Source organism: Eleutherodactylus coqui, chromosome 2 (assembly GCF_035609145.1).
Source record: "Eleutherodactylus coqui strain aEleCoq1 chromosome 2, aEleCoq1.hap1, whole genome shotgun sequence".
Taxonomy (NCBI): domain Eukaryota; kingdom Metazoa; phylum Chordata; class Amphibia; order Anura; family Eleutherodactylidae; genus Eleutherodactylus; species Eleutherodactylus coqui.
This window is the reverse complement of record NC_089838.1, coordinates 238,039,288-238,052,308: the sequence shown is the minus strand read 5'-3', so window position 1 is coordinate 238,052,308 and position 13,021 is coordinate 238,039,288. Positions and strand designations below refer to the sequence as shown.

The window sequence follows — 13,021 nt, the reverse complement described above, 5'->3', positions numbered from 1 at the left end:
TCATTATTAAAAAGACCCTCTTTGACTTCTGGCTGCGGAAGATAGACGCCTGTTGCCAGGGTATGTTTGAGGCTTGCCCCAGTGCTTGGACACGTTGCAGACCATTATATTACATCCAAGCCTTTCAATTCTAAAATAGCCGAACCGCAGTGAACATGAAACCTGTTAAATGCCTCCCCGCCGTAAAATAGTGACAGTCAACACATCTTCTGCCCCATCAGTCAAGCTCAACTAGACTAACATATTGAACTGGATTTCTACACTTTATCATAGTTTTACAACTCTTCTAGAATTTCCTTCTTCTGGCATCTGATATTGGAATACTATGACCTGTTCATTATGTGTCTGCCAGATGTAGTAACTGTAAGGAATGCTGATTAATCTGTAACATAAAAAGGGTCAATAAAGAATTCAGGTCTTTAAGCTCTAGCTTTATATAAAGGAGGAACAGAAAGATCTTTCATATTGGCTTGAATCAATAGAACTTTATATAAGTCTTCAGGGAACTAAGATGCCAAGGAATTATTAGCATGAAAGCGATATTGATGAGGAAGATCATAGGCTTCATAATTACAGACTGTATTGAGAGCTGAGGGAAATATCTGGAAGTAGATATGGCAAGTCGGGACAATACAAAGCAGGGGTGCACAAAGAAATCATAGGGTCACATAACCAAACTCAGAATGGGCTCTACTCCCCACGGACAGTTCTGCTACATGCACTATTAAATATCATAATACACCTGTGAAGAGAGCTGGTTTCCCTAATAAATGATATAATGCTAGCAGTGAAGGAAGGGGCCCTGGAGATGGAGTAGGGGCGCCGGCATGTATATTAACGGGGGTTCTGCCGGTTCTGCATCATGACTCAGGGGCGTCCCGGTTCGCTCCGGATACATGTATTACATGTTGCATCTTATGTGTTGGTGGACCTCGGTGGAAGTAATGTCCTGACGCCACACAGCAGCTTGATGCTTTAAGACTTTAATAACAGGAACTAGTAGCACAGGTTGGTCAAAGAGGAGAGATGTCGCAGATTCACAACTATGTAGATAACTGGTCGCCTTTCCATTATCTGCAACTCAGATTATACGGCACAGTGGGAACCACCACCCTCGTTAGCACCAGTGACTGGCGTGTAACGTTTGGTCAAGGAGGGAGGCCAATACCGTGACTCTCTTTCCCCAAAGAATCTCTCTGCACCTCTGTCTGCTATCTCTGCAAACTCTAAAATCCTCCCAACTCACATAGCCACCCCCAGACAGCTCCCCTCCACATGACTATTACAGGCCAATCATCACAATTCAACATTAAAAATAGTACAAACACTCAGGTGCAGTTATAATTGCCCCCTCTAGGTGACACCGAAGCTCTGTATTATAACAATAACATTTTTTCTACATATAACCAATTTGCTCCCCAAGTCCGTGGAGCTGCAGGGGCACCCCACTACAAAAGGATGCAGCCACCACCTGGAGGAGCTAACTATGTATGCATCTATAACTCTTAACTATTTGTATGCACTGAGCTCCCCCTAGTGGTATCTGCAGGGAGTCACTAAAACAGTGTTATGACAAGTAAGGAAAGCAGCAGTTTACTGATTGGTCTTCTACAATGGGTCCTTAACAGGAGGCACTGGCGTAACTACAGGGGATGCAGTTACACCCGGGCACAGGAGGCTTAGGGGTCATAAGGCCTCTCTTTTCCATATAGGGAGCCCAGTACCATAAATAAAGCATGATATTTTGGGCCCCTGCTACAGGTTTTGCATTGGGGCCCAGGTGCTTCAAGCTACGCCTCTAACAGGAGGGTAGCTTCTATGCATACTATAAAGAATAAATATTGAGAAATCATCAACTATCCCCAAATAAACACATAGCTGGAAGATATAAGCTCACCTCCAACTAGTTTTAAATGTTACAGCAAAGGAAAGATGACCCAGTGGCTAGGAACGCTACCATATCTTGTCATATTGCATCCAGAGCGCTGAGACTATGGACTTCTATGCCACACAATGCTCTAATACTTCATTTTTGAATGACTATAAAAAGGGTCTGGATGACTTTCTTGATAACATTACAATTTACTGTGTGTGCACTAGATAACTGGAAATGTTGAGTTGATTAAATAATTCATTTTGATGCCATGTTGAGGTTGGGAAGGAATTTACATAATATGCTAGGCTTAAAAAAGACAAATGTCCATCCAGTTCAGCCTGTTTCCATCAGCCACTGGTTGATCCAGAGGAAGGCAAAAAAACCCCAATGAGACTGAAGCCAAATTACCCCATTTTGGGAAAAAAATTCCTTCCCGACTCCATAATGCAGTCAGAATAATTCCGGGATCAACATTTGAAAAGTTCCTACCTGACTCCAAGTCCGGCAGTCGGAAGATCCCCGGATCAACAGCCCTTGTGGTTATTTAATGTCTAGATCCTATAATGTCATAGTATTCTAAAAGACGTCAAGTCCCCTCTTAATCTCCTCTATCGATTTGACCATCACCCCTTCATCAGAAACACAATGATTCCCCACTATATTAGTGCAGAAAGCCCTGATAATATTTACACTGCCATGGAACCTTTGGCCCTATTATTTCCTGAAAGAAGCGTCACGTAGAAGCGGGTAAAGCGCTCTATTAGTTTTTCTTAGTACTTTAATTTGGCTGAGATATACTGAGTGACTGCTTCTCCAATCTTCTTTCAGTAGGATGAAACCCATTTGTCTTCCGTCTCTATCACCGTAACAGGCGAATATCCCAATTTGTCTCACAAAACTAAGTCACTGATGGGAACCACTGGTAATTAGAATATAACTTTTATTAAATAAATTATAAAAAATGCGTGATCAACAAAACTTTAAAAATGTGTGCCTATGTTTTAGGACAACACTGGTATCTTCATTAGTGCCTAAAGTACTTTATAAATGTGTCCCTTTCAATTTCTGACACTCTAAATGATTCGCCAATCGTGGATTCCCTTTAAGGATTTGTCTAATATCAAACATAGGTTGTCACCTGATGCGGCAATCATTTCCCTGTTGCCGTCCGGGTGTATATGTATTAATCCCATTAATATTATTTGATCCAAGATTAGTGGTTACTAAGTTGGCATGACACAGGTCCACTGAGATCCAACTCAAGATTCAATGGGATACAGTCAGATTTGAAAGAAGCTTTTCAGACACAAAAAAGCATTATATATATCTCTATGTGCAGCGCTATTGTTATATAATCCAGCGCACAAATAAGCACTTAGATATATATATCTTATATCTGTTCATTTATCCTTTGATGGACGATGCAGTATAGAAGGATGGGAGATTCACACTTGGTTTATTGTGTACATATCTCCCCCCCCCCCCCTATACTACTCTACATAGATGTTTGCCATCCTAATATGGAATGGCTATGTTATAGGTGCTTGTGTGGTTGTCTATTGAAACAGCCACAAAACTTCCTCAGAAACCCTTATTCAACTCCAAAGCATCACTATGGTCGCTAGATGTATATTAGCAAACGGCTTAAGTGATGCATTAGAGGTTACCCCACCAATGTTATTGCGTGGAGGCAATTAAGTTCCTGTCCATTCGTTGTCACCTCTCCATAAGGGTATATAGGTATAATCATAGCCGGCCAGGACTTAGATTATAAAGTCCAACCAGACCACAAAAAGCCTTTTTGGGAGTGCAACCTAATACTGCCTTAAGGCCTCCTTCCCACGAACGGATTTCCGCCGCGTAATTCGCGGCGAAAATCCGCTGCGTTGCCCGCAGCTATTAGGTTCTATTGAACCTAATAGCACAATGCTCACGATGCGTAATTCCACCGCGGAATTACGCACCGCGATTTCTCCCGTCCTCACCCGCAGCATGCTCTATTTTCTGCGGGTGAGGACGGGCTGCACGCACTGACGGCTTCCATTGCAGTCAATGGAAGCCGTCCGTTCACGCTATCTCCCGCTGTAACCAGCGGGAGATAGCGTGAAAAAACGCTTTCCCGCCCACCGCCGCGCGTCATATGACGCCATATGACGCGCACGGCCGCGTCACGTGACACGGCCGGCCGCGTCACGTGACACGGCCGGTGACGCGCGGCGGTGGGCGGTGACGGGCGGTGACGTGGCGGCGGTGGGCGGGGAAGCGATTTCACGCTATCTCCCGCAGGTAAGTATAGGGGCTCTGGGGGGCGCCGTGACGGGCTTCGCAGCGGAATATTACGCTGCGGAGCCCGTCACGCTCGTGGGAAGGAGGCCTAATTCTACCGACGCGTTTCCGCAGTTAATACAGGGTTAACTGCTTCATCAGGGTAGTATGCTTGTTATTTATGTAGAGCCATAGCAGGTTGTGAGCAGCATGACTGGCTGCTACTGAATGAACATAGACGGTAAGACACCGTTCTTTAGGGCTTTATATAGTGCAGACCCCGCCTCCATTTAGAAGGGGCTCGTCCCGCTGCTCCAATGAGCTGATCCTGTCAATACTCACCGCTACGGAGGTATTGCGATGGTGTGGCGACCTCGCGCATGCGCAGTGCCAGCCGGGCCGCGGCTGCCAACCACGCCAACCAACCGCATCAAGCCGTCGGGAGAACGGAGCGGCATGCCGTCGCCTTGCCAACGCAGACGCTCCCTCCGGCGGTGGGTAGTATCAAGATGCAAGGACTTCGTTAACCCTTCATGGACAGATAAGCAGTCTGTCAGATGTCATAGTGGACATTTGCAATGAATGAATCAAAGATGTGGTAACATACTTAGAGTGAGTGACGAAGTTAACATGTTAATGCAACATTAAGGTTATAGTATGTCCTGGTATAATCCCGATCAAGGAATATCATTTAGATATAATTGATCTTTTGTAAAAGAGTCACATGAATATCCACATGTCCTATTACAATGCTTTCATAAGGGCTAGCGTTATACGTATAACTGATTACATTTTGCCCCACAATTCAGCACTGACAAATACATTGGTTAACCATTTATTTTTAATTGTATGTACAAGTAGAAAAAGCCAGGGATATTAATCGCCATATATGCAATTCAATATCACCTGCAAACAGTTGTATGCAGTATATAAATTAAAGTGGATGGACCAATAAAATAGGGGAATAAACTAATCCCATCTATTTATTGTTATTCATGCCAATTTAGTAACCACTAATCTTGGATCAAATAATATTAATGGGATTAATACATATACACCCGGACGGCAACAGGGAAATGATTGCCGCATCAGGTGACAACCTATGTTTGATATTAGACAAATCCTTAAAGGGAATCCACGATTGGCGAATCATTTAGAGTGTCAGAAATTGAAAGGGACACATTTATAAAGTACTTTAGGCACTAATGAAGATACCAGTGTTGTCCTAAAATATAGGCACACATTTTTAAAGTTTTGTTGATCACGCATGTTTTATAATTTATTTAATAAAAGTTATATTTTAATTACCAGTGGTTCCCATTTGTCTTCCGTACTGTAAAAGTTAAAGGGAACCTGTCATCACCCCAAAAGCACCATAAACTGAGTTTATGAGCTAATAGTACAGGAGCTGAGGAGTCTGGGGGGTTAGTTTTTATACTTCCCTCACTGTCAGCCCTGGAAACTGGCACTTGGTCCATGCATGGGACTCATCTCTGCAGTCAGTGCGTGTGCACACCCATAGGGAACAATGTGTGCATGCATGAACGGATTACAGGGATGGGTCCGACACAAGCTAGGAAACCAGCTATTCTTAAATACTCAATAACAAAAGACATTCCTGGTATTTTACCCCGAGCAGCTCCTCCAGACACAAATGATTGCACATATCTACAGCATTGTCTACATATCTGTAACATCCCTTTCCTTCCTATGCAGGTTCATGATGAGCGATCTTATATTACTTCCAAGCCTACACTATAATGTTTTGTCTATATCTATTTCCTGTTTGGAAAGGTAATTTACTGCTAAACTACTTCTAATCAACAGCATGTTGAAAAATTTCCCTGGGACAGATGGTGCTCATGACTTTTATTGCTCTGGCATCATTCTATATACTGTACAATAATATTTTTTAGACATTTTTATTTAGGTTCCCTAAGGGGGTTATCTCATCAAAATGACCGATTATTGATAAACGATTGATCGCTTAGTGTCCAACTGCTGAAATCTCTAGGAATCATAAGAATGGCACATCCCAGGTCCTGCTCATTAATGGAGTAGGAGTGCAATTGTGACCACCAGTCCTTTTGCTACTATAGGTCCAACTGAGATATCCAAGCACTTTGCTCAGCTATCTCCACAGACAATGAATAGAGCTGTGATCAGTCAGGTGCTGTTCTCCTGGCATCACCGCTCAGATGCTGCAAGCTATGAGTACCAAGAGAGTGGAACTTGACCACTGTGGCCTCTGATTGACTGCAGCAGTAGGTCGTAGCCGTTTCAATGTAAGGGTCTAGTGCTGCAGCCCCGCCCCCTCCCATTCCAAGATTTGGGGGGAGGCGTAAGAACAAGGTGCTTGCCAGCACTTGTTGGTCCTGCAGCACTGTGTGGCTCCCCTCCATCAGCAAGAGAGACACGGTCAGCAAGGGAGGGTCAAGAAATTTGCAGGAGGCGCCATTTTGTTGAAGTCTCATAGAGACTTCAGGATGGGTTCCAGCCCCTTAGTTATATCGGTGGTGATGCGACTGATGCTTTACTGCCCAGAAGAACTTCCCCCACAATATGGAACAGGGCTGAGTCTTGCCTATTAATAATTTGGTTGGCAGCCATATAGAAAACAAAATCTGTGCCACAAGGGACTCAGTAGTGAGCGGTCAGAGAGAAGAGAGCAGCTGAGTTGAGTGAGAAGAGCCTCGTCAAAGCGGACAGTGATGTCGCATGAGCTCTGTCCCTATGTTGGGGAGCAGCATAGGAAAAGGCTGAAATGGATGATGAAAAGGCCTGACAACCAGGGCCAAAGATGTGAGCTGCCAGTGAGAGGGCCCTAATGACCTGTGGGCTGAAACTAAGATCACGCCGCATGGAAGGAGAGGGAGTATCCTTTTCTGCAGGGGACTCAGTCCCTAAAGTAGCAGACATTTCTGTGGACTCAAGATGCTAACAATGCTTCAGAATGCATAAGACTGGTCCAACAAGACGTTAGTCTGTGCACGCTAGGGACTATGATATTCGAGTACGGACTGAGGAGTATCTCCCTGAAGGGTCTATGAGATGGGGAATGTGGGAATTGTTACAATGCTGTGTGACGTTTAGTAGGCAAATAGGAAATATGATGCAAGGCACTATGTGTGAAGTGATGCCACGTGGTGATATGTGATATACTGTACTGTAACGGGGAAACAAGACACTTCAGGGTAGCAGTGCTAGCACTGCAAGAGATGATGTGGGATATAAGTGTACAAGAGATATCATCTTGCACATACGGTGCGTGAGGCAGCGATGTTGTCGTGCTGCGGACCTTCGAGGAAATAATATGGAGTATGACGATGAAAATGGAATACTACAAGGACAGTGGTTAGTTATGATTTTAATTTGAAGTGTCTTGTCGAGGTATTCCTAGTATAAGGACATGTGGATATAAATGGTTATACATTTTTCATAAAAACCAATTAACGAAACTCTTCATTTCCCAAAACACATTGATTAAAAGAAAAAAATGAGTATAAAGGTGTATGTAACCTTTAAGTGGAAAAATAATTTTGTCCCCCCAAAGGTGTCCATAGCCTTTATGTGCAAAAGATTTACCCAATACTGGACTTTGTAGGCTCTGTTTTGGATGAGGCCTTTTATTGTGTCCAAACATGGCCCACCACATGGTCCTCTGGTTGTCTAGGGTTCTCCGACCCAGAGTTAATCATCTACAGATGCAGCAAAATTTTAATTGACCATTAACATCAAACATTCACCTGACTTTTTCATTTACTTTTCTTGCGTTAAATGACACTTTAAAGTTTGCTGCAACTCTGTATTTAATGCTTTAAGTGTTAAGTTAAAGTTTGCCACATCTGTAGGCGTAGCCAATTGAAAATAGCTTACTGGATCTCTACAATGCCACCACCGTGCAGTCCAATAATTATTATTTTTTTAAATAATTTCTAACTGATTTTAGACTATACTGATCCTTACAATGTGTGCAGAACACAAGCCTGTGATTCAATATAACATCTTCCATAATCCGGGAGTTCAGGTTTGTCATTTGGAATTGATAAATATAGCCGAGCAAATATTTTTCTAGTGAGAGGGAATTCAAAGTGAGACTTTCTAAGGGAAAATTATGGATTTGCTACTAATCACTTCATCTGTGTTTTACACTTCCATAATCCTTTTAATGTATCAGTTGTAAATGATGTAATTCCTGTAATGTGATGTAAATCCCTTCAGACAGTACCTTGGAGGGCACAGCTTGGTATTACAGGCTCGAGTCATTGCAGGTGGACGCATGGAGCTGTCGCACAGAGAGTTGTTCACTATTCTTTTATTCTGGATATGGAGGCAGGCTGCTATGGCTTCTTGTCTTCCTACATTACAAAACAAAAACAAGAAATATGAAGGACATATCAGTCATTCAAGAATGCAGCAACGTAAATCCCATTTGTATTGCATTTTATAGGTAGAACCTCTTGTTCTAGGTTTGACAACTCTTATCCATGTTATTAAGCCCCTTGGATGAATTCTTCACTATCTTATCAGTAGGAATAAGAGAAAAGAATGGTTTAATGTGAGTGCATTAAGTACAGAGGTCTCAGTGTCCAGTACTCCCTTATAAGTATTGTCAGGAACAGTAAATAATGCAGCTAGTCTCCATTAATCACTTGAAGAATGCTACCTGCTAAGTACTCTTGGACGGTTCATTTTCATTGTAGCATAATCTGCTAGCAATCAACCATTACTACTGAAACTTAAAGTGACATCAGCAGCTGAAAATGAAGCGTTTCCCTGTGGAAAGTTGTCCACCAGACACCAAAATTATAGTTAACTTATCCCCAAGGTTCTGGAGATCCATCGGGTTTTCACACAGGTGATTCTTTCACTGTGGCTGTCTAGGACTTGAACATGCAGACACAGTGATGGAGTCATTCCCCTGGAGAAATGCTTTTTCAGATTCATTAGTTCTTTTAAGACACTCAAGCTGCCCCTCTACCTGGTAGATACATAATCACTTCAAGGTCCTTTTACACGCTGAGATAATCGTCAAAAGATTGAAAGATTTAGCGATCTATTTGCATAAAGTGTTAATGGATTTAATTATGTTCATTTGCGTGTAAAAGGTCCTTTAATTACCTTAATTTTCCTCCACAAGTTGTTTGCTCATATGGGCGTTTGCTCAGGTGAGCAAACATCTGGCTGGCAGATTCCATTTTTTTCACTTGTGGAAAAGTACGCAGTGAACTTGTTATGTATGCAAAGCAGGTATGCAGCAAACAGGTATGCTGTGTATCGTGCAGTCTTTTGAAAGATGAGCGAAATTCATTCAAATGGAATGAATTTGCTCAGTTTTTCAGCGGCTGAATGATGGATTTGATGTGGACTAAAATCCATTATTTAAACAAAAAGTGCCTGATGTCCATGTTTACATGTATCAAATATCGCTCACTTTCGGCCATTTGAGATAGAAGAGTCAATTGTAGCATGTAAAAGGGCCTTAACCAAAGTAACACAAGTTTTGCATTGGTATCTACTGTCTGTAGAAACTTTTCCACACTGTGAATGTCCTATATAATGTTTTTTTATGTTGTGAATCTTACGGCCCTTTTACATGCAACAATTGACTCTACTATCTCAATCGTGATCTTTGTGTCCGGAATCTTTGGCCATCAGACACTGGATATTTACTTGTGTGATTCAGCTTAAGGCCACTTTCAGGTGAGTGTATTTTAACTCCATATTTGGTCCATATTCTGCGGACCATAATACAAAGCTAATGTATAAATTCATTTAGTCATATTTTTCATGACTGTTTTTTAAAAATGCAACATGATCTATTTTTGCACTTTTGCCTCCGTATTGCAATTTTTGTCTATTGGGGTAAATACAGATCAGTATTTGACCAGTAGAAAATACAAGTAAATATGGAGGCAAATATTGATGAAATACTGTCATAAGGTTGTAATGTCATTTGTAACATGTCCATATTACGGATGTTTTACAATATGCTCATCTGAAACTGGCCTTACATTTTTTATGTACGGATTAATTTCATAACATATCTTTATAAGGAGTTGAGCTCTATTTTCTGTTACTAGAAGAGGCTGCAGGTATTTTACTATGTAACTTTGTGGCAGTATAATGGATTGAAGCTCAGTAACCGTAAATGTGAGAATCCAACCCTCATAAAGATTCAGTGATGTTTCTCCAAAGGACCAACTCTTTGCATAGACCAATCCTATATCCAGACTAGGTTTCTCGTGATCATTTTTCAGTTCCACTATGCACTGGGAATCTTTTTGAGAGGACCGCCACTCTAGAGGTCCATTTTTAGACAGTTATCTCAAAAAGGTTTCCTTATACATAATGAAATTAAATCGACAAGGGGTTGTCCCATGAAGAACATGGTTTATAGTTAAATCCAATTGTTTAAAAAAGATGTTTCTATCCCCAGATATTCCAGGATTAATGTTAGAATAGTGCCATCTGCTGTTTATATTCTGTGTCCACCACAGTATTTGTTCCACCTGCTCCGTCTTGCTTCTGTCTCTGCCCCATTGGGTATGTGGAAGGATCCCTGGTGTGATGAGCGGCTGCTTCTGAAGTTGCTGTGTCTTCTCTGATGTCAGAAGAGATATTGAGCGAGCGCAGAGAAGCAAGACTGAGCATGTGTGACCACATTGGAACAAGTTCTGAGATGGATGCCGAATAGAAACAGCAGATGGCGCTATTCTAATATTAGTCCTGGTATATCTGGGGATAAAAACATTTTTAAGAAGTATAAATACAAACATTTTTTATAATTATGGTCTGGATTTTATTGCAAACAATATTTTCTGTGGGACAACCTCTTCAACTATAACTAATACACTTTGTGTTCAAAAGCCTCACCATTTTTAAGACGTCTGTTTGCTGTTATTTAATGGGAAGATGCTTCACTTAGCACTCCTTGAATATTAGAGTTGACTACAAATGCACTAAACAGGTTTTCCAGGTCTTTGGAAGTAATGACCTAGCTGCAGGAAAAGTCATCCATATCATGTTGGTGGGTGTCTGCAGCCCCAGACCCCTAGAGATTAGCTTCTTGAAAAGATTGCTGCACTAGGGTAAGTAACATCATCTCTTCACCATATACCAGGCACAGCTACGTGCATCTTGTAGCAGTAGTACCTGGTAGAGCCGCTCAATTCATTCACTTGAATGAGACTGAGATCCCCATAGGCTACATGATAAATAAACATAATATGGCTATGCCTGAGAAGGGACAGTGGCACTTGGAAGTGCTGCGGCCACTTACAGCACATGATCCTCAGGGGTCCCAGGCAGTAAAAGCCACAGATTTGATATTGATCACTTATCCTGAGAATAGGTCAACAATCTTTTAGTCCCGGAAAACTCCTTTAAATCTAGACAAACCTCTGTGGGCTAAATAAATCAGAAGAGCACGGAGAAGAAATTCTTAGCTCAGGTGAACTCAGGTGAACAGACCTTCTGGGCACAAACTGATTTAGGGTCTGGATCCAACTATGTGAACATAGAGCAATAATAATGTAGAGGATTGAATATATATAATCCTGCAAAAAAACAAAACTGTACCTCCTGAACAACTGCTGGAGCAGGCTGTGAACCCAATATACTCCCAGTCATATATCTCTTCTGAATCCCCCTCTTTGGCTGGAAGCTCTACGGTTTGGTCCACTGCTTCACCATGGCATGGTGGGAGATAGCATGCTCTTTCCAGAATGGGCTTTTCCTCTTCACATTCTTCTTCTGGCAATTCCAATTCAGTCTGAGTAAATGTCAGTAAAATACGACACTTGACTTCCCTCACTTGCAAACCACGACCACACGTAGCACTACAAGGTGACCATGCTTCTGGGATGAACCTGGAAGAATGATTGATCTGTGATACAGCTTTATAACACCATTATATTTAATGGACTTTACATGTGACTTTGTAAAATCTACATCTAGCTACTGGACTTTTATCTACCCATCTACTTATAAGTAGTGGTAATGGGTTCCATCAAACTTTCTGTCCTACAGGTTCAATATTACGGTCTAGTCTACTTGCCTAAGAGTTACGGACCTAGTCATGGCTCTACAAGAGTTTGGTTGTACAATGACAGGGACAGAGCAGCACTATGTCAGATATTCAGATAGTTTAGCAAGTTAGAAAAAGAAGTAAGATAATTATAATAGAAACTGTTATTTCTGATTGTCTTCCATCTACAGATGTAGCAAACTTTAACTTGATACGTAAGACATTAAAATACACCATTTCTAAAAACTTCAAATTGACACTTCACACAACAAAAGTCAAAGTGTTACGTTACATTTTGCTGCGACTGTGTATTTAGCGTTAACTGGCAATTTAAATGTTGCTACAACTGTAGTTGTAAACTGAACTAATTAAAGAGTTCTCCAGTTTGAACAATCCCTACATGTTAGAAAGGTTCGTTAACAATAAGGTGACCACAAAGTATTCCCTTACTGAGGCTTCAAGCATACAGTTGTTATCGGGGTAAGTGTGCAATTTTCCTGCAGCTCCACCTCAAGAGAAATCAAGTATTACACAGTTCGCATTGATACCAATCGGTTGTCTGTGTAATGCAGGACAGGTTCAACAAATACAGAGGCACTCTTTGTAATTAATCCCCACTGTGGCCAAGAGATGGGGATTTTGCATAAAGGACGCCCCTCTATTAACTCAGAAGACCTAGAAGACCAAATGAAAATGGGTTTTCAAAACTAATGAGCCCATTCAATGTAAAGGATAGCAAACTGCCTTGCATAGGATAATAACTAAAAAGTATCAGTAATATGGGTCTATTGACTAAAGGCCCTTTTACATGGAATGATTATAGTTTAAAAAGTCGTTTAAATGAGCGAAAA

General features: G+C 41.5%; 1 protein-coding gene across 1 annotated transcript in view; it reads right to left on the bottom strand.

Moving 5' to 3' along the window:
• ADAMTSL3 (ADAMTS like 3) overlaps nt 1–13,021 on the bottom strand; it is a 398,680-nt gene that overhangs the window by 73,850 nt on the left and 311,809 nt on the right. Inside the window, exons 16-17 of the mRNA XM_066592680.1 lie at nt 11,723–12,012; nt 8,370–8,499 (exon numbers count right to left, since the gene is read on the bottom strand). Coding sequence (XP_066448777.1) covers nt 8,370–8,499; nt 11,723–12,012 — 420 coding nt within the window. The remainder of the gene's footprint in view (nt 1–8,369; nt 8,500–11,722; nt 12,013–13,021) is intronic.